General features: G+C 40.4%; 1 protein-coding gene across 9 annotated transcripts in view; it reads right to left on the minus strand.

The window, feature by feature from the left end:
• The window catches only part of lrp8 (low density lipoprotein receptor-related protein 8, apolipoprotein e receptor), a 205,526-nt gene that overhangs the window by 46,769 nt on the left and 130,980 nt on the right, over positions 1-27,777 (minus strand). For all 9 annotated transcript variants that reach the window (XR_012593882.1, XM_074634971.1, XM_074634966.1 and 6 more), the window contains exons 5-9: positions 11,384-11,758; positions 7,339-7,461; positions 5,449-5,571; positions 3,144-3,263; positions 1,469-1,594 (exon numbers count right to left, since the gene is read on the minus strand). Coding sequence is in view for 8 of the 9 variants with exons in the window: in XM_074634971.1 (XP_074491072.1) it covers positions 1,469-1,594; positions 3,144-3,263; positions 5,449-5,571; positions 7,339-7,461; positions 11,384-11,758 (867 nt within the window). In the remaining variant the exon portion in view is untranslated. The remainder of the gene's footprint in view (positions 1-1,468; positions 1,595-3,143; positions 3,264-5,448; positions 5,572-7,338; positions 7,462-11,383; positions 11,759-27,777) is intronic.

The following is a 27,777-nucleotide window of genomic DNA, read 5'->3' on the forward strand; positions in this document are numbered from 1 at the left end:
ACATGTATGTTACAATCTGACTATGTAGCCTATACTATTATGTTGCCAAATAATTGCCAGAAGATTGCACCTAGGTACTGCAGCTCTTACAAATAAATTAACACCAAACCCAAACAAGTTCAATGCACAGCATTGTTTGTTGAAGCTGCAATGCTAAAACAGTGCAATTTAAGAAACTGTATATCTTCAACCCCTTCTATAACAGAAGCGATGTTCATGTACAATTCACCATGGGACTAGAAAAGAGGAAGTCCATTGGCTTTGCGTCGCACGCCATACTTCTTGCCATGCTTTCGACGACATCAAGCTCACTCTGGTTGCATTCTTTCGCAGTAGTAAATATTTAACCGCCTGCTCCTAACTCCATGAAAAACACTCTGCTTGTACGAGCAATTTATTTTTAGAAATTATTAATTTTACAGTATATTTTAGAAAGCAGAACAAATATTTTTCCATACTCTCTTTTCTTTTTTTCCATACTTATCCAGACCTGGAAATTACTAAAATCAAATTCCATACTTTTCCATACTGTGAAGAAAATCGGACTTTCACACAGAATGCGAATATTCTACGGCAAAAAAGTGGCGTCATTTTCTTAGCTTTCGCACCGCGAATAAAGGCATCAACCAATCACGTTGTGTGGAACGGGTTGAGGTTCGCCTTTATTTATGAAACAACAAGGAGGCTCCGTAGTTTGAACCAAGACAGCAAACTTTATTACTCCTTTCAACCTTGACAAAAGTAGCGCAGACCAGACTCCTTCCGATCTTAACTTTCACAATAAAAGCTACATACAATATATGCAGGCGAGCATTTAGCATTTTCGTGTCGTTTATTCGTCATGCCCCCGGTGAGTAAAGGCCTTTATTAGGTACAGCTAACAAGCTACAGTTGCATCTTCACCTCAGGATTTAAGGCAGACCATTTTCCAGTAACAACCTTGCCTGGTGCAACTTTGAGGACAAGATTTTATTTTCATTCATACCACTGCTCGGAGTGTTTACCCAGGCCAACGAAGGGTACAGACCCTGCTTGTGTCCCACAGTGAGTGGGCTGGCCCCCCTCCCCACACAACATCATCCTTTGACACTCCAGGGAGAGCAGAGGCAGCTGGCTGCAAACTTTTCATTAGTGGGGACCGCAGAAAAAGGTGGCAAATATTTGTCTTTGCACAGATTGCCGTGCACGGCCTCCATACAAAGCGATCCTCTCGTTTCACAGAATCCCACAGTGTGAGAATAGTGTGGGATGCGCCTCAGTAGCTAGGGGTGCTGGAATGGGAGAGTAATTGGTGTGTGTGTATATATATATATATATATATATATATATAGGAGCTGGTCTCTACGTGCGATTCCTTTCGAGTACATGTGTGCCCATGTCTGTGTTTTGGTGAGAACATTCATCTATGACAGAGTGCCTCTTTAACCTGAACAAATGGGTGCCAGCGTGTGTGTGATAAATAGCTCACCCACGGCTTTGCAGGTCTTAGAGGCGGGGTCCATCTCATAGCCTTCGTAGCATTCACACTTATAATCTCCTTTGTAGTTGATGCAGATCTGACTGCAGGCATCTGGGTTCTCACACTCATCTATATCTGTGGAGAGAAACATAGCACAAAGACATAAAGATCAAAACAACACGAGAGACACACAAAAGTCATTTATGTTTTAGGAGTGAGAAGTACATTTTCTGTATCGAGCATGTTAACAATCTTTCTCTCAAAAGAATGTTCACTTCAAATGAAGAGTCTCTGTCTTCAAATGGAGTTTCTAGGATTTATATCTATCTGGCTGAGAGCGCCAGCAGACAGGATTAGATCTCGGTTTGAAAAATGTGCATGCTTATTACTTGTTAAGTGTAATTGTGAGAAACCCAGTTTGCATAGATCACTACTGAGAGCAGCATTGCTTTTAAGTCAATTAAAAGTTATTTTTTACCAAATCTTTAAAAATGATTCTATATTATACAATTTCAAAGTCAAAGAGAGGATTAGGGGACTGAACATTTTTCATGCGTTCTGCTAGAATGGATTTATATGAATGGATAATGTGTCTACAGAACATTTCACCTGTCCACTGCACAGATATATTGTCCTTGCTAGTCTGTTTAGGATAGGCCTAATCAATTGGCAGCCTGTTGGCCGAACCCGGCCATTTAGCAACCTCATTACCATCATGGATGTAGGTGTGTTTTAAAAACATGCCATGTCTGTTAGAGGCACACATTCCTGGAGCAAGTTACCAGCACATATCAGGGACTGTGACCACTACTTAACCTTTAAAACTCAAATATTGGCTAAAAACAAACCAGTCATGTACTCATGCATAATATATATATATATATATATATATATATATATATATATATATATATATATATATATATATATATATATACATACAGTATATATATATTATGCAATAGCTAAATTATATATATATATATATATATATATATATATATATATAATTATATTATATTGTATTATATATATATATATAATTTAGCTATTGTGCTAATTCCAGCATATTTACATTGATGTGTATTGCTGATATGTTGATTAATACGCACTGTCCTAAATCAATAAATTCAATAAAAAAAGAAGCTAAATAAAGGGTCTTATCTCTCATAGGTACGGTAGATCCACTCAAGAATCTGGACCTGGTACCAAACTACAATTTCAATTACACCCAGTGATTATTGTCACGATACCCAACTTATAACAGCTCACATATCCATTTATCTCAAATTCTATGTGTATTAAATAAAGTAGATACAACATGACAATACGTCTGCTTTGGAGTGGTTTAAAGAGGTCCTTTTGGCACCAGTTTATCCCTGCTTCAAGTCATGTCCCAGACTACGGTCTTAACTTAATTTATAATGACAAACAAGAACATTTCCCAATACTGTATGCCAAAATGTTCCTTTTACCAGAATATGACCAATAGCTGGGCTAGAAACATTATGAAACTCTCTTGGAGCTGCTCCCATGGTTTCTCACAGATCTAAATAAAAACAGAAGAGGGCAGAAAAAAATAGCCCTACAGATGGCACCAGCTCAGACAAGCTGTGATTGTACATTAGTCATGGTCTTCTGCATTAAAGCAGCAGTTTTGTCGCATAACTTCTTTTTTCTTTACCTCCACAAGTCTTTTTATCCAGGAGTTTGTACCCAGAGGGACAGTCACACTCATAACCAATTCTGCGGTCCCTGCAGATGTGAGAGCAGCCGCCATTGTTGTCTGCACACTCATTCAGGCCTGTAGAGAGGAAGGACAGAGGACGGGACAGGCACAAGAGAGGAGGGAAGTAAAGAAGAGTTGAATATTAATTAAATAACTCCAGCAGTCTAAAATTGGATAGAAAAAGAATCAGCCTGGGTAAAACACAAAGAAAGAGTTGGACAGAAAGACAAACGCAAAAAGTTTGTGTGTGTGCATAATTTTAATTATCCTGCCAGTTAAGATAGTGTGTCTGTGCAAATTTCCTTTAAAAAAGAAAAGACATTCAGCTTTAAAGCAGTAGAAAAAGAGAGACTGTGTGTGTGTGTGTGTGTGTGTGTGTGTGTGTGTGTGTGTGTGTGTGTGTGTGTGTGTGTGTGTGTGTGTGTGTGTTCATGGCCTATGGGCACCGTCTTGGCCAAATGCACCTGGAATCAATCCATTCTCCAACAGGGAGCTTGGCCACGTGTACCAGGTGCCACTCCACTACAGTATGATGCCTATCGTTACACATACACACACTTTTTTTGTGTGTGTTTTGGAACAGTAGAACAGTTTGGACTCCCCTCTTAGTCATGCTTCCTTTTTGTATCTGTTTCTGCACCTCCATTTATTCCTTTGTCTTTCAACTACCCTCCAGGGAGTAGAGAGAGATCGCTGCAGAAAGCTAAAGTTGGTACTTCATTACCGGCTTACATTAAAGATTTAAGCTTCAAGGCTACAGGTTCTGCTGTGAGACAGAGAGGAAAGAGAAAGAGACAGCGAGAATAGAAAATAGAGAGAGACTGACAAGAGAGAAAGAGGGATGTAAAGACTTTGAGGCATTTAACTAAAATCGCGGTTGTAATCTACAGTCTAGTCAGTGAATTATATCCGATAACAACAAATCAACTCAGTATAAACATAGTATTGAGGTCAAATAAAGTGAAAACATGAAAACCTATTTCAACTATTTCATTTTTATCTAGCAGGACAGCTACAGAATATACAATAGGACAAACGTATGTGGACACTGTTGACATTTGTAACAACTTATTTTCAAGCAGAAAAAGTAACTCTGATGAAATCACTGTGCGACGGCATATTAGAGATGCAGGGTAATATTCAGAGAAAAAAAACATAATTTCTGAGATTAAAGTCGTAAATTTACGGGAAAAATAACATCATATAATATAAATATAAAGTCATAAATTTGAGAGAATGTGCTATGACCATTAGTTCATCCTATTTCACTGAGTGAAAGTTGGCAGTGATAATGCAACAAGAAGCAGCAACAAATGCAGGGATGTAGGAGACTGCTAGAAAGTAAATATGGATGTAAAAAAATGCATTATTGCAAACGTTTTATGAGTTATGAATTACATTAAAAATGTTTATTATGCCTTAAGGATACACAGGATGCGTTTTGGTGTATAACACTGAATGTAAATATACTTATTATTTAACCACTTTACATTGCTTTGGTCTTGGTTCAAGAACTATTACCTTCTCCATGTTGTAGATAATGCAAGCTGTAAGTTACAGCTATACCAAAGAGGAGGTGCAGGTTTGCTATGAGACACGCTGAACATCAACACATTAATGATATGGTTACAAGGCAATTTCATTACAGTGTATATCCATCTGCCTCGAGATCAGAGCCAGCCGAAAGGGCAGCACTCTCGCATATCATTTTATACCCATGTGACTAGCTGGAGGACCAGGAGTGAAGTGCAGATCCCTTAAGTAATCTCTTGAGACTGCTTGTACATGTACTTGAGTAACATTTCATTAAATACAACACAAGTTATATTTACTTGATACATTTCATTAACAGGTATGTTTCTCTCTCGACTGCCTCTCTCTGTTTGCAGCTGGATTGCACTGCTTGTGATGTGAGAGCCGTGACTGAAGCTCGCTAAGTGGTAATTATCTATGGTGTGTGGATAATCTGTGTGGTTCCTTATGGGTAATGTAGTCCGGTCACGTTCCCCTGGCTAAGATCGCACTAGAGGGCAGAGTCGCTTGGCTCTTTGATCATAACAAGGCAGCTGAGAAATGTCCTGATTTACCCTGCCTTGATCAAATGAAGCTCCTTTTACTGAGAAGACTGATGACCACCCACATTAGAAGCTAGTCGATGATGTCTGGACATGAGCGTGTGCAACCATGTATGCCTGAGGTGGTGATATAACTAATGAGTGTCTGGGCATGTATGAAGAGAAGCAGAGACTAATTATCTTACCGCACTCCTTCATAGGTTCGTCAGACCAGTCCTTGCAGTCTTTCACATTGTCACACACCTTGCTGCTGTCGATACACTCCCCGTTCTTACAGCGGAACTTTCTCGGCCCGTCACACTTTGTAACTGTGGTGGAGACAAAACACAATACAGAGTTAGAGGTCAGGTTTTTACTAACCGAACTACATCTCTTTTCAGCTATGAACACGTAATGTTCAGGAACTTAACTAGATAAGCCAGTGCTTAATAAATAATTAGTTATACCTACCTACAGTATAAATAAAGATATACATATAGATAAGCCCATAGGTAAGGATGCACCCGATTTGACTTTTATCAGGCCATTAAATATGCATTATTAGGGGCTTACTTCGCTGTAAAAGTGAAAGCGAAACTACGTTTTGAACACAAACAAAAAGGCTTCTTTAGGTTTAGGCAATAATACCACTTAGGTTTAGGCAAAAACATTGTGTTTTGGCTTAAAATAACTACGTTGCAAAAGGGAAAGTCAAACTTAACGCATGTTGTTGGTTTCACACTTGATGCGATCCCTGGTCTCCTGGGTGAAAACCCTGTGTTTTGTGTCCCATCCATCGCCCCTGAACTCAACCCCATATGGAGTTTGCATGTCTTCCGCTTTTGCTCCTGTCCTAATTACTACAGTCGCTAGAGGTCGCTGTTGTGTTCTTTTATACCTTCTTTTGGTGATCGCCCATGTGAATCGATGATAAAACCTACCCCTACTGACCCACGCTTAATAACGCAGATTTAATGGCCTGATAATTGTCTAATCGGCTGGAAATTCTATCGAGCATAAAAATTTTTTCAAAGACGATTATTTATTGAAGGTAAGGTTCAACTTCATTTAACCTTGGTTTGCAACAGTGATTTAGAACTGGCTCATTTTATACAGAATGTGATGGTTATTGGTAAGATTTGCCAGAGTTTGTTGTGATTTGCAAGAATCGGAAATAACTGCCACAAATAATAAGAAAAATGGTGTTTTAATGATTGCAACATCACAAATTTGGAGGGAGTGAAAACTATTTTCCAATAAGTGTCACCGCAGAATGTTTCATACCAGCCATGGTTTGTGATTGAAACACAAACAGACACAGCTGTGCCATACATGACAGCTTCTCACAAAAAACATTGCATGTACAGGTGCACTCACTGTACTGTGCCTTTTTTTGGAAACTGTGAAGAGTAAAACATCAATTTCAGATACACAGCTGCACTTCAAAACACTGGCATCGAGATCAAGTTCACTGCCATGCAGAGTTTCTGATGATGTCCTTCTGTGTATCACAATATGTAAACTCAAGCTGATGTGTACGCCGTATGCAGTGAGTGGTTGAGTAAAAACATCACTGTCACTTGTTTGCAAAGGAGAAGCACGCCAACCTCTTTCCACAATCACGTTTCACTGTGAACACTTCTTGTTTACTTCAAAGACAAACTAATTTGAATACTTTGACATTGTAGCATCTTACACTCACTCCTCTATGTCTTTGTTGCTTGAGCAGTGCAAGATTTACTTCTTTAAAGTTTCTCATGGGGCAGATTAGACTAGTGCAGCCAACTGCAGCCATCTGTGCTACTCTCTGCTACATCCCCTGTGAATCTTGTTAGTAGTTTTATAATTGGATAGATTTTTAGGGTGAACCGAGTATGACAAAGGACTAAAAAATGCATGAAGCTGAAGATTTGCAACAGAGATTACATTTGTAAGGGTTGCATGGCCACTTTTATTTTGCAGTACAATATGAATCTTACAACATTCAGATAGAAAAAGCCAAATTTGACATTAAGTGCATAAGTGAAAATTAATATAATAGAGGTGTGTAGGGAGTTGTTTGCACACTGAACGGCCCGTACTCGTCTGACACTTACCGTTGATGCAGCCAGCTTCATCACTGTAGTCCGGACAGTCGTGAACTTTATTACACTGTTTGGTGCCGTGGATACAAGATCCATCACCACACTGGAACTCATCAGGTCGACATGTAAGCAGGGCTGTGGGGACAAAACACATACATTAGCTGACCTGTTACATTATTGATACAGAAAATAGAATCTATTGGTCTCATCCATGAGAAGATACAACGCTCATAACGCAGAGAGCATTTTCAAAAGAACACACAGTCACTGATGGAGAGATAAACCCTCCAAAACATTAATTCAACTTTCATTCTAATTTAAGCGATGTCCCTGTAAAGGTGAAGACAACACACACACAAACGCAAAAACAACAACATCCAACCCATCATTTCTCTTCCTCAACTGTATCTATGAAGATGTGTATGTGTACGGCATCTGTTTTCCTTCTTTAATCAGGCCAACTTGGAGTGCATTCCAATCCAACAGTAATCAGTCATACGCAACTCTTACCTGCACAGAAAAAGCCCCGATGGAAATGAAAACCAGGCAGGTGTTCATTCACTGTCTGAGGAAAACCCACAACCAGTGACCTATTGAGTGTGTGTGTATGTGCAAGTGTATACGGGCGTTTGTTTGTGCTCGCTCTAACGGCGAGGGCAGGTTTATTTAACTCATTCATCTTTTTAACTGGCTGTTTAATTATTCATGTGTTGTGTTTTGGACTGGCTCTGCCAAGGGAACGGAGGCAGACATGATCAATGGCTGTGGAGGCCACAGAAATGCGCGGCAACACAATCACTGTTTCAGGAAATGTGGAATAAAACACAGCCACACACACACACTGTTTCACACTAAGTGAGCACAAATGTACACATCCTGTAGGTGAGCGCACACAGAGACGCATCAAACGACCACACCGAAATGCATGTACGCAGCAAGACGTGTGCGCATTTACATGAACACACAGATAAGCTGACTCAGACTTCTAACGCTCAAACCAAAAAAACAAAGATAAACACATATTAATGCTAAAATCAGCAAAGTGTGGAAGGCGTGATCCTGTGCCATCACAAAATGTGCTGATTCTCTCAGCCAAATGATTGGGATCTGAGCTCAGCTAATTATGATGAATCCCCAGGAATAGTAATAATAATGGATTGCCATCTGCAGATATGTTGGCAGCAGAGAAAGGAGAGAACCAACTAAAGATACGATTTGACCATTTCTCATTTACATTAACCTCCTGTCACCCCTTCTCGCAGTCACTTGTCTCAGCATGTCTGTGAAATAACACAGGATTATTGAGACAGATGTTTCAAATAAGATGGGAGATAATAACCAGAGAACGGGTCTGTGGGAATGAGCAAAGCTTGACGGAACAGAGGAGGAGGAGGAGGAGGAGGAGTAGGAGTAGGAGGAGGAGGAGGAGGAGGAGGAGGAGGAGGAGGGAACAAACTGGAGATGTGCAATGATTCTCACATTTCTAATTTACACTGAAATGTTGCACCTCCCTAAGCTGTGCTCTGCTCTCTCATTTACATTACGCAGACATCTAAAACTATTACATCTTGTTTGACACAAACCTCCGACCGCCCACTTTTATTCACAATGTGATGAGCGTGCACACGGACCCAATCGAATACATATAATAGTACACATGCAGCTGCTGTCTCATCATATCTGTGAAGTAGTGAACATGGTTATTGAGACAGATGACTCCACTGGCACATCTAGACAAGGCAAGACCATTTCACTCGCTGTCACTCTGTCACAAGTCATCACTGTTCAATTATGTTCCTGGGTTTGGTTTAACTTGCTGTCAGAACTGAAGCCGTTATCTATGTTCTCGCCAAAGCCACCAGACTCCATTGAAAAAAAATTAAATTTGACCTTGCAGAACACTGGGGTAACTGGTGTACTGCTGCTTCTATTGGTTTGTTTGTTTCTGTTATTGAGTGACTTTGGTGAAGCTGAACTAAACAAAGTCACACAATAACAGAAACAACCTAACCGATCGTGGCAGCGGTAGACCAACAACTCCTTTGTTCTGCGAGGTAAAATTACTGTTTTTTTTTTTCCAATGGAGTCTGGTTGCTATGGCAAGAGCATAGATAATGGCTTCAGTTCCCTGTCGGAAACATAGACTGTATAGTTGTCTCATGGCAAGGTAAAGCGGTGAAAATATTCTAAATATAGCGAATACTTAAACTTATATTGATTTTTTTAGGTGAGCTTTTCTCTTAGGTGGCTAAAATGCATTTTGTTGCTGCTCCCGTGTCGATATTCCTGTCTGTTTCTCCAAACCGGAGGCGCGCCGACCATCTTCTACTGTAATGGACAAGTAGCTCATATAACCCCACTTCAAAACACCCAAGCTATCCCATTAATAGTCATCTATCAATCTCACATATTGAACAATAAGTAGAAGCAAAAATAAAGAGATAATGACCAGGATAGCCTACTCTTGTTAAAATTTGCATATTTGAGTTAAGTTCAGGTCGCAGTAAAAATCTGGAAGACCCATGAATAACTGTTATATAGTTCTGGAAAACATTCGAAGATGAAGAAAGAATAAAGATTCGATGACGAGAAAAGTACAATTGTAAGATTCTTCCCTAAATACTATGACTGTGATGCTCATTTGCATATTGTTTTTAACCTTATTATCATATTATATTCACGGCAAAACCTATCCCATCATGCAGTACTTACCTACATACTTATTTGGACCTCAAAGTCAATACACAGTAATGACTTTGAGAGATTGTGTCTGGAGAGATGGGAGGGTTTTGAAGTGCAAAGGTCTATACATTGTCACAGCTGCTTGTGTATGGCAATTCACTTTTAGAGTGACTACGTCAGGCTGGAGTGCCTTTAAGTACCAAACCCTCCATGATTGTATAATTATTTCATTATTTGCATTTGTATGTGCATGAAAATCTGCATATACTGTATGTGTGTACGTGTAAGCACAGGTATGATCGCTATGTAAACGTGTGTCTGTTAAAACACTTGCTTCTGCCTCAGTCTTGTTAAAGTGTGTGTGTAAGTGTGTGTTATGTTGTGGCAGCGCGGCGTGCTTGTATCATGTCGTATGTGCGAGGCTGCTGTCATCTCCCTGAGTGGTGAGTGGGAGTGTGAAGAGGAGACCAGATGGGGGGTCTTGCTTGATGAAGGACCTTCACCTCCCACGCATGCACGCACACACTCGCACAACAAAACGCATATGGTCAAACACACTCAGAAGTTCTCCTTCTGCTTTCCACAGATCACATGGTTGCATGGCAACACACTCATGGATCATCAAGTTATCATGCTCCTTCAATCATTTGGTGGCACCACGAGATTTGTCTCGCAGTCTTTCTTCACAGTACACGGCATGTCGGCCTTTGAAGTATATTCCCTCAACAGGGGTGAGCCACACACAGAACCATTGTTTCACAACACTACATGCATTATTGTTGGTATGCATTTATCGCCTTCTAAAAGCCTGCAGCTGGTATTAACTTTTTACATTGATCATGAAATTTATATTAAAAAAACAACCCAAAACAATGAATTTACCCTCCAAACAAGTACAGTGTGTAGTCTTTGTGCCATGGAATAGATACGTTACATAAAAGAACCATTACATTGCAATTGGATGACATAACCCTTCATTACAATGAACACTGCAAATGTAAAGCTGCGTCCCTGAGCATGTGCAGGGATGTCAGGGCTACTCTGTGGAGACTGAATATGCAGTCATTGAGCGGTTTTAGACTAAAACTACACTGACTATGTTTGTTTTAATTAAAGAATATGTCAATGGACTCATGTTTTTTTGGACAACAATGACGTTGGAGTTCTATGGCATAGGGATTATGCTGTGGCTACACAGAAAATTATTGCCGATAGAATACATTTGGTCTCTTCAGGGTTTTTTGATAATAATTAAAATGACAGCAGCATTATCCTTTAGAAGTCCATTCAGTTACACACTCATTAACTCACTTATTCATCCTCTCCCACTCATCAGTCCATCCACATAAATACAATATATCCACAGATGACTTACGACAGTTTGCTTCATCCGATTTATCCTTGCAGTCTGCGTCTCCGTCGCACTTCCAGTTCATGTGGACACACTCCCCGCTCCCACACTGGAACTCGCCCACCGGGCAGCGAGGCTTCTGGGGCTCCGTCCTCCGGCTGCAGCGCTCCATGGACTCGTCCGACTTGTCCTTGCAGTCCGGGTCGCCGTCGCAACTCCACAGGGCGGGGATGCACTCCGAGTCGTTGCATCGGAACTCGTGTTGGCCGCAGGTGGGGGCCGTGCACTTCTCCTCGTCGCTGGCGTCCCCGCAGTCGTCGTCGCCGTCGCACACGAAGATCGGCGCCACGCACTTCCCATTGCGGCACGCAAAATCTTTGGAGGGGCAGGCCTTGGCATCTACAGGACGAAGGGGACAGGTGGATGAAAAATAGAGGTTATCCTTTTGAGAGACAACGTTTCTTTCATTTTATTACCATGATTGATTATCATGGCTGTTAATTGATTAAAATATTTAATCATGATTAATCACATGATTGTCCATAGTTAATCACGATTAATCGCAAATTAATCACACATTTTTATCTGTTCAAAATGTACCTTAAAGAGATACTTTTCTCAAGTATTTAATACTCTTATCAACACGGGAGTGGACAAATATGCTTGCTTTATGCAAATATATGTATATATGTATTATTGGAAATCAATTAACAACACATAACAAGTATTAATATATTCCAGAAACCCTCACAGGTACTGCATTTCGCATTAAAAATTATGCTCAAATCATAACATGGCAAACTGCAGCCCAACAGGCAACAACAGCTGTCAGTGTGCTGACTTGACTATGACTTGCCCCAAACAGCATGTGATTATCATAAAGTGAGCATGTCTGTAAAGGGGAGACTCGTGGGTACCCATAGAACCCATTTTTGTTCACATATCTTGAGGTCAGAGGTCAAGGGACCCCTTTGAAAATGGCTATGCCAGTTTTTCCTCGCCAAAATTCAATGTAAGTTTGGAGCGTTATTTAACCTCCTTCCCAACAAGCTAGTATGACATGATCGGTACCAATGGATTGCTTAGGTTTTCTAGTTTCCTATGACGCCAGTATCTTCACTAGCTGGCTTTAAAACTGAGCCTGCTACAACCTAAAAATTGCAAGTTGCGTTAATGCATTAAAGAAATTAGTGGCATGAAAACAAATTGCTGTTAACACGTTATTATGTTAACTTTGACAGCCCTATTGATTATACTGTATATAATCTACTATAAATCTCATTACAGAATGTCTTGAAAATGGAATTTAAGAAACTCAATTGAGCAGTCAAATAAAGCCATCCACTTGAGCTCAGTCTGGAGGCAGACGTCACTGCACGTTGGAGCCGATGAGAGAAAACGTGAGCCAGAGGACAGATAACTTATCACTGCATATATTCTAACTCCATGGGGAAGTAGGAATATATGCAGCAATATGTCTTTCTCTCCCTCTCTGGAGACGGAATGAAAGACGGCGTTGTTAAAATTTAGAGCTAATGAAGAGAGGGCAATTCCTCATTTGCTCTGCAGTCTTCGCTGTTTGGTGAGTGTAAAAGAAGGAGTTTGATCTAAAGTCAAACCGCTGACTGCGCCTGTGGTGCTGAGGAGCACCGCTTTAAAGCAAACATCCCTTTAAGTAAGACAGAGAAAAGTGTAGCAGGTGGCGGAGCAAAGAGAGCATGTGCAGTAATTGTTAAAGTAAACAGAGATAAAGAGCCACGAAAAAGAAGGAATAAAGTTTCCTCATGGGAAAAAGCCCATATTATGAATTATTAAACATAAATAAACATGGTCTCAACTGCAACCACAAAATCCCAACCCTTTAAACAATGAATGCGACCACTATTACACTGAAACACACACGATAAACGTAACATTGTACCATTATAAAAGCACAAGGTCGAGAGCATATGTGCAGCAGAAGTCCAGCGTGTGGAAGCAGGTGTATAATGAGCAGAGTGGGGCCACAGCTGCAGGTGCCTGCCGCAGTGCAGAACCCCCTCTCACCCCCCTTCACGACTGCTTATCTGTGTGGGAATGTTTGCAGAGAAAATACATGTGGAGACTGTGTGTTTGGATGTGTTTATTTGGTCTCCTGCATTATCGTAAGACTTCTGGGAAATGATGAAACTATGACGATTGAACTTTTCATGCATCTCTGAGGGCGTGTTGTTGTGTGTTTTGCTGGCAAACTGCGTGTTTCCTCTTCGCCGTATCCCAGCACTGACAGTATCTAATTCCAGTCAGATTGGACAAATCAATTTGAATCATGTATTTTGCTAAAAAAAAACACTTTGATGTAACTCTCTACTCTGGGCGACCAACATAACCGCTTCACTCTCTCTCTCCTCTACCTACCCACACAGTGCGCCGAAGGGACTCATTATGATAATAGGCTATTGGATTCCCTGCTAGCTATTACTGCTAGCATGCTAATCATCCCCACTCAGATCTAAGTAATTTAATTAACATGAGCACGTAAACAACATCAGCAGCATCCCGGCAGACGCTCAGGTGGTTTGGGGGTCACGCCGGGTGTTTTGTGCAAACAAATATTGAGCAAAGTTAGAAAGTGATTATTTTAGAAACTTTCCGTGCAAACAGCAAGAGGCTTTATGGAAATCATAAACATATTTTTGCTTCATCCCTGAGGGTGATGATGTGTTGCTATAGTCAGACTAAACACCTTTTGTTTTTTATGCTTAAAAGAGTTTTTTATTAAAGCAGAAAGCCTGGTCAGCCAGGTGTGTTGGCTATAAACAGCGTGGCTGGGATAAGAAGCTTGTTAGTATGGTTCCCACTGGGACACTGAGCCACAGATAAAGATAGTGCGCTCTCGATTGCTTTATTTCCGCTACGGGAACAGGCAGGTGGGCTCGCAGTTCATCGAATTTAAGTCTCATGGATAAAAACAACTTTAGCTTGAGTTTGAAATTCAGGGCAACAAAAGGCTGTATTAAAGCCGTTCTTCCGCAACATCTTACAAGAGATACAAGAGGTTTGGGAAGGCATCTATTCTTCTTTCCCACATCCCTGAATCGCTGGATCCCAACACATTTCAGCTATTTCCTTTGTTTCTGTCACTCTGATAACAGAATACAGTATATACATAGGTAAAGAAAAAGTCATATTGTGACAAGAAAATGCTTTTTCGACAATAACACTTTGTATTTATGGTACTTTTAATGTTTTGGCATATCATTCTGATTGATTCTTTGCATAATTCATTAATAGCACAACCAGGTCCAGGCTCATTCATGACTTTAAACCTGATCCTGAGGAGGAAATCAATGTCAATTATGTTAAAAGCCCTTTTTTTTTTTTTTCTTTCTTTCTTTACAAATCAGTGGCACTGTGTAATCAAGTGTTTTCTTAATTTTTTTTTCTGGGGATTCAGTTTGTAAAAACACCACACCAATTCGACCTAATTCACAATAGGCCTTATCTATAAATGGTGAGAAGAGCAAATTTGTGCGTAAATTAATTTTCCTGACCATTCGTATTGCTATCCGCAGCACCTTGTATTATCTTGAATAGGTAAACCAGCCATTTCAAAGAAATATATTTGATAAATCACAACTTAGTTTTTTTGCATGTGTTATTGAAAACATACACATGTTAAATACTTTATAAATAAGACCAAATAAATGCATTTAGGTGGAGTTAACAGGTTGTTTTTTTCCTCTCATCAATCAAACTAACAGAATGTACGCTAGCCTTTCATATGAGATTCAATGTTATAAGTAGGCTACAATTATCAGAACAATACAAACATTCAGGCTCCGTCATGTGGCACAAAAGTGTACAGCGTAAATGTTCAATACAAGACTATGGAAGAAATTCTGCAAATTTATTTGGCGACCCTAAAAAAAATCTCCTGCGACCCACCTGTGGGACCCAACCCAGTCTTTGGACTGGTCTAATCAATTGACAAATTGTTAAAACTTTCATAAACAAAATAGACCATTGCTGTTTTTAGTGTCTGCTCTGTTGTATCTGGGATCACTGGTATTGTTACTGAAGTGAAGTATCTTTTAATTGGATCCCATAAACCTGCTGCTTTCTGTTTCAGAGAAGATGATGCCACCTGTCCAAGCCCCGCAGTCCTGCCCTCTGTCTCAGTTATTTTTATTTTTCCTATGGGTTCACTAAACCAGATCAACATATTTAAAGCCTTTCACTTCTTCTATCCACTGCCATTACAGAAACTGTAAAAGTTTTAGTGCGGTTTGTGCTGGAAAAAAAAGTATGATCTTCCTGTTTTTGCCATAAAGGACTTTTTCTTGTTAGGTAATCCACAATATTTCCTTTTAAATCAGACAGTTTGCAATGTAAAAATACTGCGCAGATGACTTTAGTTGGGGAAATTAGCCTTATTGGTTCTAAATTACTGACACAATTTACTTGAAATGCTATATTTGACATTTATTAACCCTGGAACTGTTCTGCTCTGGTATTTCCTATTTCCCCTACAGAGCATAGGGTCACTTCCGCTGTGTGTTACCTCAGTCCTTCAATCCGATCACCTGGCTATGTCAAAACTGACACATGCCAAGAAGACTTCTATCAATCAGTGAAGGCCGGCGGTCTCTCAGTTAACACCGACCAAAAACCAATCCTCAGAAACAGAGAAGGGGGAGATTGGAGGGGAGACAGAGGCTCAGAGGAGCATATGGGAGGTAGATCCACTGATAGATTTGAGAGTAGAAATGTCCTTTCCCGCCATAAGGGACCCATCCCGAGAACGGAAGGCAGGCAGATTTAATCGCAGATAAAGGCAGAGAGGATAGATGGTCAGATGTGACAGGGAATAGATTGGATTACAGTCAACAAACTCTAATTATAATCCATGCTATAATGGAATTCAAAATAAAAGAGTTAGTAACTATAATGAACGTCTCAAACCAAGAGTTGAGAGGAATCATGGTTACTGAGCTGGACACTTCACTGTTTAATTAAACACATCCATCCAATGGATTACTCTACCAATTACAATTTTAAAAAGGTAATCAGTAATCTGTAACTGATTACATCTTGACAGTAACCTTCCCCACCTGCAGGTGATTGTGTTTAACTCGGGGTCGAAGCTTTCTGTCCATCCATCCCCAGACCCTCCGCTGGACAGCTAATAGATGGAGCAGAGAGATAGGGCACAGCTCATTGACCTTGATCTGAAGGACGACTGAACTCCAGCATGGACTAAACTAAAGACGGCAGCTACGCACGCACACACACAGGAACAGATATGTAATCTCTCCCAAACATACAGGTGGACATTAAAACCCGATCTGTTTGGGCTTAGATACGCATTCAAAGAGAGTGTAGGGAGAGACTACACACAACACACACCTCACTTCAACCCCTCTCTATGAGTCACTGGGTTTAATGTTTCTGGAGCGTGGAATCCAATCAGACTCTGGTCTAACATGTCAGCCACTGAGCCGTGGTGTGGGAGCGAGTACACATGTGCACAAGCATACACACACACTTTTCGCCCACGCACATGCACTTGTCACAAACCTCCGTTCACCAGGTGTGCTAGCAGAAAAGCAAGCTGAAGATCACAAGATCAGCACTAACAACCAGACATGGAAATTTACTTTGCAGCAATGTGTAAAATGCTGCATTTAACCGAAACAGAAATGCGTCCGCTCTACAATCAGCTGAAAAACAGACGGTAACAGCTGAAGGCGTTTTAGTGGAGAGTCTAGGCTTAATGGGCTGTATTGTAGACAAGCGACATGTTCATCTACTTTGTGAATTATCAATATGTATGCCTTATCTTTCACGCGAGAGCATCAATAAAAAACAAATCCGTGTTGAGCGGAGCATGCCTTGTACTGTCGGATACACAACAAATCACCATCTATATTCATGATGGGAGAAAAAAATTAAATAAAAATCCAAAAGAGGAGGGGAAAGTTCTGTTCAATTATTCACCATTTATTAAAATCCCATCCCAAACCTCATCCAACACTTCAGTGCTTGTTTTCATCAGGGCTGTGCAGGATGGGTACCCTGTGCCTCAAAACGTTATTTTCACATTGAGCCGGGCAGCGCACCAGACCGAGGAGTTTCTCATAGTTCTGCTGGTTTGAGGGTAACTTGAGAGTCGTGTTGTTGCATGACCTGTCACTTTGCACACTCCATTCTCCATTGAAAAACCTAACCTGATAAAGCAGGATCCCCCTCACCAAAACAAAGGCAAAATGTCATGTGCTTTGGAAAAAAAAAGAAGCTAAATGCCCTTTTCAACATCTTGTATTAACAAAAACAAAGAGGGGGCTGAGCAGAGGAGCGATGGTGATGCATCATGTATTCATATATTTGTACAAATTATTAGAACCTGTACTTTTTGTCAGTTTGGAAGATAATCCTCTTCATGCGCAGTGACAACTGACGAATTGAAACTAATGGTGCAATGCAACATTGCTTCCTAAAATAGTAGCGAGCAAGCTCTCGGTCAAGATCTCACTACTGATGGCTGACCCACTTCACCACCTCCACACATACTGGAGATTTACAGGAAACACAATGTTTAAGGTAAAATCAGTGTGCAATTACTTGATAACACCTGTTTTTAAGGGTACCAACGAACACAATTACACAGTGCAAATTTTACACTGTGTAAAGGTAATGTTGAAATTACTAGGGCTGTCTGGAATACCATTTTTGGGGCTTCAAAGCTTCGAATGGAAATATTAGAAGCTATTCGAAGCTTCACGGAGCAGCACGGCGCGGCGCGGCGCGGCACGGCGCGGCACGGCGCGGCGCAGCAGGCTGACATGTTCTTCTGTCTGTTTGTCTCCATCTCCCCCGTTACAGCGCCTGGGACAGTGACGCTGCTGCACTACTGTACACACATGCAGCTCTACACACAACAAACAGCGATATCCGTCTGAGAGTAACTACTAATAATTAATGTTGAATATGAATAATGTTGCGGGATTATTCCTTATTTCATTAGGTATTTTGGGAATTATACTTACTATCATTACATACTTAGAGTATATATAAAAAATGGAAAACAAATTTAAAAACGAAGCATTCGAATAGTGATGTGGAGGTCGAATACCATGGCAACGGGCGAAGCTTCGAAGCATTAAGCCCTAGAAATTACTATCATCTTTCTTGCACTCGACGGCGCTCAGATGTCACACTTACATCTGCATGTATCGAGTCAGTATTTTTAGCATAGTTAGCTAATGTAGCATTTGTTATGTATGAGGCACCATTACCCTTGATATTATTAAAAAGGCAAACCTTCAAGAGAAAGGAGAGCGCCAGAGGCGTTGGCATCCCTGCGTCTGTAACAACATGGTTGTGTGTTGCGCAGGTCTAGAAATGTTAGCCTGCCACTTAGACGGGGACTAAACACTGAGGAGCTGAGGAGGAGGACAAGAGGGAGGAGGAGAGGCAGTTTGAGATCATACTTTTGATGCAACACACTCTGAAGGAGAAGGTGTGTGTATGTGTGTGTGTGTCTGTGTGAAGACAGCCATAGACATCTTGACATGCAGTCTCTCTCCAGGGCTCTCACAAAGTGTTTATCAGTGCTTTGGCAACATTAGACCTTTGAAGCATCAGAGCGGGAGGATGGCAGCGTGCACACACACAGACATGCATACACACTCATGACCACCACCAGACAGACAGGCCCTGAGCCCTCAGCTCTTTGACTTGCTGTAACATAAATGTGATCCTCTTTTCCTAATGGAATAGATAGACAGACAGAGAGAGATGAAATTCAGAATAGATTTATCAGTAACTGACAAGCAGAAGGCAGCTTCAGAAGAAATTCAACAGCCTGGCCAAATGGGGTTTACGAGGCACAGAGCCGACACTACGTGTTGGGAGCATCGCCGGAAAAAGCGTCATCTAACATGTCAGTAAGAAAATGTGTGGGAAAATGAAGAAATATGATACAAGATGCTGCTCAGACAGAGATATTTACACTTTATTACACACTGCACATTCAATAGAAGCACAAGCGTGTAATACCAGAACACTTTTATGACTTAACTTGCTTACGTTGACATTATGCTGAATTTTCCTCAGTGAAATCTGCTAACTTCTTAATGAAACAAAGCCAAGTCCTCGGGGATTCAAACGGATGCCTGCTGATGCAGCGAGCAACTGAGCTGATTACTTTGTACGTAACTTGGTTTCCAATCAATTTCACCTAAAGCAGAAAATGCTGAGAGAAAACAAAAGAGAGAAAGGAGATGCAGAAGTAAATATATCTGCGGAGATGAAAGGTGAGCTATAATGTGGTTTTGGATTTGCAATAACCTGCAGCTTCCATCCTATCTGTGGGTGTGCATATTTTAGCTGACTATAGCTGTCTCGAGTAGTCTACAAAACTGTTTGGATGCTTCCTGAATATATCAAAGATGATGGTGTCGGCCGTTGTTGACATGAGCTTTCTTAAAGGTACAGTGTGTAGGATTTGCTGGCATCTAGTAGTGTGGTTGCAGATTGCAACCAACTGAGTACCTCTCCCCTCACTCCTCCCTTTCCAAGACTGTGTTAACGTGAGCCGCCGAGTGCAATACCGTGGTAAACCCGTACTCCTCGCTAAGAGGCCATCCTTACCATAATAACACTACTTGAGCAGCAACAGAAGTCAGACGGCGGCCGGCGGTACCACGGTTTTGCACTCCGTGAAGAAAACACACTCCCTATGTAGATATGAAGGGCTCATTCTAAGCTAACAAAAACTCGAGAGATATTTAGTTTCAGGTGATTATACATTATTGACAACTTAGATATGAATATCATATTCCATTTCCCCTGATAGATCTCCCGAAATGTTACACACTGTTCCTTTGAATCAATAATCAGGGATGACACCATGTACTAGATGGTCGCTGGCGATACCTAAATTGCCTAAATTGAGAGAAAATCCAATGGAAAACCCTATTGTTTCATTTTCTGGGTTTAGGGGTAACCCAAGCAACCTACAGTCTAGCTTTGCACTTGGAATTTTACATATTAAAATCTCAACATATCCAAAATGGAAACAAACTGACCTTTCATTCAAAAATATCTTCATCAGTAAATTGTTCAAACCCTTTATCCGAATCAGGCTCAATCAAATCTAGACTTACAGCACATTTTGCACTTGTGCTTTCTGACGCCAACGTGCAAGTGCATCACTTTATAACTAATAAACTGAACTAGCCTGCACAGTATTTCAACTTCATCTTCCGAATAGAGACTTTCTATGCACCTATGCTGGTTAGATTGTTTTGCTCAGAGTAAAAACATGTCAAACTGAGTGTAAAAAGCCGCTGAAAATAAGACCTCAATGTAGTGTGACAGTGGAGCCTGGGGAATCCGAGGGAAATGGCAGCTTAGATGAGGAGAAAAATGGCACAAAATTCACTATGAGACTGAAACCCTGATTGGTATACACCAGGGAGAGGCTTTCTCTTAACCACCTTCATGATGAGTGGGGACTGTGGGTATTACACACACACACACGCGCACACACACACACGGTATACTGAATAGCACAATCACACTGCTGCCTTCTGACAGCAGCTTAGACTTGAATATTAACTGCCTCACCAGCAATCACAGATTGAATGTTTTTCTGGATGTGTGTGTGTGTGTGTGTGTGTGTGTGTGTGTGATGAATGTCCCTGTGTGTCTCTATATACATGTAGGTGTGTGTATTGACATAATGTACATTGTGGACGCCATTGGTCAAAAAAACACGTCATATTTCATATCATTTCAGCCATTAAATGTAGAATGTGACATGTCCATCACTCCATCTTTGCGGCTCTACACAGTCTTAAATCTTACCAGTACACCCCCACACATCCCCTCTCATGCACACACAACACACAACACACACACTCTGCATGCCTGTCTGAAGAATAATTGCATTCACTCTGATAATTGTGAGGTAGTAAATCTATGAATATATTAAAAATAGGTCATTGTGATTTAGTGTGATGATTACACCGCCACAATAAACATGTAATCCTGCATTTTACCATGCATGATAATGACATAATTACCATGTGAGATGACCTCATCATGATAGAGTTGTTGTTGTTTTTCATGTTGATCACTCTCCACAGCTAAAACCATGTTTCTCCCTCCATATTACAATGTGTTTGTAACTTGTAATAATGGCTATAACTTTACACGAGACATACATTGCCACCAGACGATGCTACAGTCTGTTCCACATTTAGATGGTGTCTGTAATCAGCCTTTAAAAATATCAAACAGAGAATTTATCATTGCAAATAAAAAGTATTATTATGTAACATTGATAGTTTTTTGTTATTGATTTGAAAAAAAACCAACAGAAATCAAAATTCAAAAAAGACACAAGGAGATATGAAGAAATGATGAATGAGATTAAAGATTGATATTAAATATCAGCAATAAAAAGTGTAGAATCCTGAGCAAAATACAGCAATAACAAGTAACGTGTAACGAAGGCTCGTAGAGGCAAAAAAATAATTCTATGTTCGCTGAATAGACTTTTGGTAAAAAGCACACTATAAAACACTACGGGCCCGTGTCCACCAAAGGGTTTTTGCCTAGCTTGAAACGCCAGGCTCTCTTCTGAAAATGCCCAGCTGCGAGCGCTCAAGAGCGCTTTGGAGGCGCAGCCATTTTTTAGCTGAGATGCTTTGGTTGCGTCTGGTTGCTACGATACGGAATATCCACAGAAATAAACATGACGGTACAAAGTAGAGTAGGCTACTTGCTCTGGATGAAGGGAAGGCTGAAGCATGTAAGAAGAGGAAGAGAGGACGGAATTAACATTACATTTCTATCAATATTAATGTCTTCTCCGTTGTTGTTGTTCTTGTTCTTGTTCAGTACTTTAATAGACCTATGTGACGGTTGGTTTTTGAGATATTTGTAACACCCCTTCTCCACTACGACTGCACAGCTGGCGAGCCCAGCGTTTTACCCTAGGTTGAACATTTTTCAAGGCGACCACAAAAAAACGCCAAATGTGCAGCACTCGGCGCAGAATAGATGCCCATTGCAAAGAATTTAACAAAACACTGGCCTCAGGAAAAAAAAATGCATTGGTGGGCACGACCCCTAATGGGGGATGTTGGCAAAATAATTCTGTTAAAATGAGAACGTGGTCACATTTTAAAGGCATGTGCTTTACGTTTACTAGTTAGTACAGTAGCAAGCCTTTACTGGCTAGTTACCAGCTACTAGCTTTAGTACAGTAACTAACAACTAATAGCCATTTAAGTCACAATAATGACAGAAAATCTGTGTAAAAATCCATTGTGGGAGAATTCAGGCTTTAAGAACACTCTGAAGTTTGTGTGTTTATGGGTTAGTGGCCAGGAAAGCAGCAACATTAAAAGATCTTTCCCTCTCTGACTTTTTTACATTCTGCTGCATCCCCCTTAGGTCGGAGCACAGTTGTGGTTTCACATTGGTCAATTTTGTGTGTGTGTGCAGGGGAAAGGACAGGGTTTGGGGGGGTGAAAGAGGAGTGAGTAATGTTTTTCACTGGAAGGAAACGGCGTGCCTGAGTCTGAAGCGAGTGCAGACGCCTCTGGCTGCGCAGCGAGCCTGTTTGTGTGTTGGCGCTCCATTACATTACACCTACGCACACAGTGAGAGCAGTCAGAGGATTATAAATGAAGGAGAACGTAATGGGAAGAAACTCCGAGACAAGAGGCTACCACTCTATGTCTATGTATGCAGGCACTTCTTCTAGTGGAAATGTGGCTGAAGCAAGATAAAAGAGGCAAAACCACTATAAACACAAATGTTCACACACACGCACTCACCTGCTACATACTGTATTTTTATTTTTATTTTTATATATATATATATATATATATATATATATATATATATATATATATATATATGTGGGTGGACTCTTCTTCATCCTTTTTGATCTGTTATCAAATAATGGAATAGAGGTTACATTTACTGTAGCCTACAGCGAGCTGGACTGAAGAAGTTTGGATATTGCATGTGTGTAGACGCCTGGAGGAGGGGATGTGCGGGTTTTCATGTTTATGTATATTCACGTGTGTACAGTTTGTGTTTACTTAGGAGGTTTCCAAAGCACTTGAGCTTTCTGCACAGACAAACTTGTATCTTCACGTACAAACACTTAAGACGCACAGCTTTATTTACTCCCCTCCTTCTACTTCCGACCAGAATAACACACACATACAGAATGTCTCCCTCTCCTCTGCCCCGCTACAAAACACCAACTAACATATCCCTGGTGGGCATCGATCCAGCAGTCGCCTGTTGTAATGTAACACAGCAGCTCAGGCCGATGTGAAAAGAGCAACAGGTCCCCAGGGCCTGCAGGAGCCTCTCTGACTACTGCCCGTGTCTCTGTGTTTCCTCCTGTCTGTCTGTGGAGCGAGTACTGACTGAAAACTGAGTGAAGTAAAGCAAAGACAGACACCAAAGAAGATAGCATGTACAAGAGGAGGGAAACAGCCTTGACAGTTGACCAGTCCTTTGAATAGCTATGAAAGACCATCACATTCACACTTACAGTGGATTTTGTGTTGTGTTATGTGTATTGCCTATACCTTTGCTGTACTTGGAGAAGCTAAAGACAAAATTACACTGAAGTGGAAGTCGATCATCTATCTATCTATCTATTCAAAGTTTCCAGATCACTGTGCGTCTTTGAACAGGAGAACCAAACAAAACGTACATACAGAACGGTTCCAGACCACGGTTCAAACCTGAGTCTGTTGTAAATTGAAAGTATGAAAACATTTCGTCTCGAAATACAACCTAAGCTGTGTGGACCGTCCCAAATGTAAAATCTTTGTTTTTCTACATTATCTTTAGTATCATTCAAAGTGACCTTTAACATAAATCGAACATCAAAAGTGGTTTATTTTTGTTCATATATATTTATAATTTATCCAAAACTCTTTTTTTATTTAAAAAAAAGTAATTTCATTTTTTTTTTTAAATTGTAAAAATATTTCTTTTATGTATAAAAAGTAACATTTGGTCAAAAAACAAGATTTTGCATAGGGCCCCAAAAAAAGTTAGGACCGGCCCTGCTAACTGCGCGTCCTAAAGTTGGAGGTGCTGCTGGACAAGATGTTCCTGTCATGGGGAGAAGAGCAGCCCGTAGAAGACGAAGAGAGGAGTAAGTCAGTTAATAAGTGGTTAACATTAGTAACATGATTTGAGCTGTTGCAGAGTTTTGACTCATCATAGTTAACATAACGTTATCGTCCGCTGTGGCTGTCATGAGGTCAGAGGCCGGCGGTATGTGCTGTGTGTACGTGCGGGATGATCGATCCAACAAACACAGGACTTTCAACCAGGTGTTTGAGACCGGTTGAGTTACGTTTTTGATGTGTTTTTTCATGACATTTGTCCGTAGACATAGTGACGACGTCCGTACTTATGTGACCTTGTTTCCAGATGTATTGTACCTAGTTTCCGTACTTATTTTAAGCCCAACCATGAGGTTTTTCCTAAACCTAACTAAGTGGCTTTGTTGCCTAAACCTAAGGTAGTGGTTTTGTTCGCCCTTGCTGGTACTACACTTTCATACATGCGTGTAATATTCACGCATTGGCGAGACAAAAAGTGACACTGACACGCTATCCTCTGGTGGATAGGTGGGTCTATTACACACTTTGCTGTGATAGTGGGATGCACGATTACAGTACTTTCATAGCTCTCTAAGGATAAGAAAAATAGCCTGACTGTGATACATCTAAGCTGACGCTAGCGCCGGGTTAGCACACACAGATGAAAGAATTAGAGAGAGGACGCAGTAAAGACAGAAGAAAAACTATGAGGATAAAAGCACATTAAGAGACTTTCTTTTGTTCCCCAGGTTGCAATGACACAAACGTTTAATTAATATATGGGGGAATTCATTCCCTCACTTGTAGACAATTTAATTAACTCAACCTCTTAATAAACACTCACACACATCTTTTAGTTTCTATTAACAGGCATGTGTGAGGCAAGAGGATAATCAGCTAATCCAAGCGTCTGTTCTCATTTAAGTGTGCGTGATCTTATCAGGTTTGTGGAAATGTAAACTTCTCTGGTGATCAACCTTAAGCACGCTGGATCATTTCCTGCTCTCGCTGAATCAGCACTTCAACAGGCCACACACACACACACACACACACCCACTTCAGTACACATGCTGTATTGAAATTTAAAGTCGATTGGTGAGCAGGTACAGCAAAGAACACGTTTTAATTATGTTTTGATTTAAAATCTTCAACTAATAGGAAAAGAAAAGGTATTCAGGTAACAAAAGGGAGGCCGTTATTAGTCATGTAAGCACCACCTTAACCAAACATAAAAAATAAAGTGTTACCTACACACACACACACCCTGAAGCATGCAGACACACAGCTAGCAGCGTGCCTAAACAAACACCGATTTCACATTAACATAAATTAAAGGCTCATAAACTTTCTTCAGAGGCCTCCTCTAAACGTAATAAAGAACCGCTCTTCCTGGATCCATGTTTTATTCAACATTGGGATATGCTCAATTAGCAGCCCTAATTAACGCTTGCTGTTCTCCAATTGTAGCTGCCGAGGGAGGAAAGGAGGGATGGAGGGAGGGTGGAGGAGGAAGGTGGTGGGGAGGATGGAGAGATGGATTGGAAGTGGGTTGGAGGCGAAAGCAGCCGATTTCAAAGATGTTTTACTCGGGGTTAGATGATAGAATGAATGTGTTTGTGGATGGTATAGCGCTGTTCATGCACACTTTCTACAATGCAGAGTAAACACCAATTTTATTTTATTTTCTTACCCATTATTTCTGTTGTATTTCCAAAGACCATTCAGAGATGACTGTTTGTTACTGCTTGAATGGTGGCGTGCGGTGCAGAAATGTTGACATTAGCAGAAAGCCCGTCCGGTTGAGCTATTCACACAGTATTCTACGCCCAACTGCTATCAGACTGCTTTGTCACGTAGCTTAGCGTTGTTATCTGTAGATACAAGACTCTTTTCATTTCTTTGTTATGTCTGTAACATCAAGAATGAATCAATTTCCCAAGAATAATAAATGTAACAGCAACAGCATGATTAGGATTTATGCTTCTTCTTCTGTTTTAATAAATACACAGAGCGCAGAATGACAGGAGCGGACGGAGGTAGATTGATACACCTGATACATCATCTCTTTGTTTGTTTTCTCATTTGCAAACATTGGTATTATTATCATTCTTTGTTTGAGCTTCACTGTTGTGCTTTATCAGTGTAAAACTAAATATGATGTTTTTCAGAATAACTCTTGTCATCGAGTAATATTAAGGAAAATCTGACTTACTTTAGTGCATTACTTTTGGCTCATTCAAAGCAGCATTAAAAAAAGAAAGCCATCTGTTTTTTGCAACAACAAAACAAATCTATCAGAAAACTGAGCCTATAGGCATAATACAACTTAAAGGTCACATATTATGCTCATTTCCAGGTTCATAGATGTATTTTAATGTTGCACTAGAACATGTTTACATGCTGCAATGTTCAAAAAAACCTTTATTCTTCTCATACTGCAGCCTGAGTCTGCCTGCCTCAGAGCCTAATTCAGCCTCTGTCTGAAAACCCCTGATTCACAGCCTGTCTCCTCCCACTCTGCTCTGATTGGTCAGCGTTTTCTGTCAATCAAACGTCCTCAACAACACAGCGTCACTATCTCCCCCTCCCTTCCGGAGAAGCTCTGGAGAGAGGAGTGGAGGGTGAGGAGCTAGAATAAAGTTTATAAACCACATTTCTCTAACGACGTCAGAAGAGAAGGAAAAGCTGCGCAGCGTTTTTCGACACCCATTTCCGGACAAACGGAGCAGGAGAAAAAGAGAGGATGGTCTTTTATGATACTATGGTGACTTGTAGACACACTGGGGACAGATATTGATGTTTAAAAGACATGGAAAAGTGCATTTTGCATAATAGGTGACCTTTAAGTATCCATTAGGGCTGAAACATTTTGAATAAATGTCTAATTGTGATTATTTTGACTGACATTTCTATTAAGATATGATTTGCGATACTAGAGGGAATGATTATTTTTTACATCATCATTCTCATTTTTATTAAAAAACATGATAATGGTGTGATTTTTGCAGGAATCTGTACCAAACTATAGGCCAGGACATCTCTGCACCATGACAATATTTCATTTAAAATGGTAATTTGACACACATTTTGCCTTTAACAAATATTTCGCCTCCTGCGATTTGAAAATTGCAGTAGGCCACATTGCTATTTTGATAAAATGTTGATTAATTGTGAAGCCCTAGTATCAATACAAATGTGCATAAACATATAAAGTGACGCAATTAAATGATAATAATAATAATAATAATTCAAGAATTAGTATAACTTAAATTATATTAATAA

The sequence above is a fragment of the Sebastes fasciatus genome, chromosome 5 (assembly GCF_043250625.1).
Source record: "Sebastes fasciatus isolate fSebFas1 chromosome 5, fSebFas1.pri, whole genome shotgun sequence".
NCBI lineage: Eukaryota > Metazoa > Chordata > Actinopteri > Perciformes > Sebastidae > Sebastes > Sebastes fasciatus.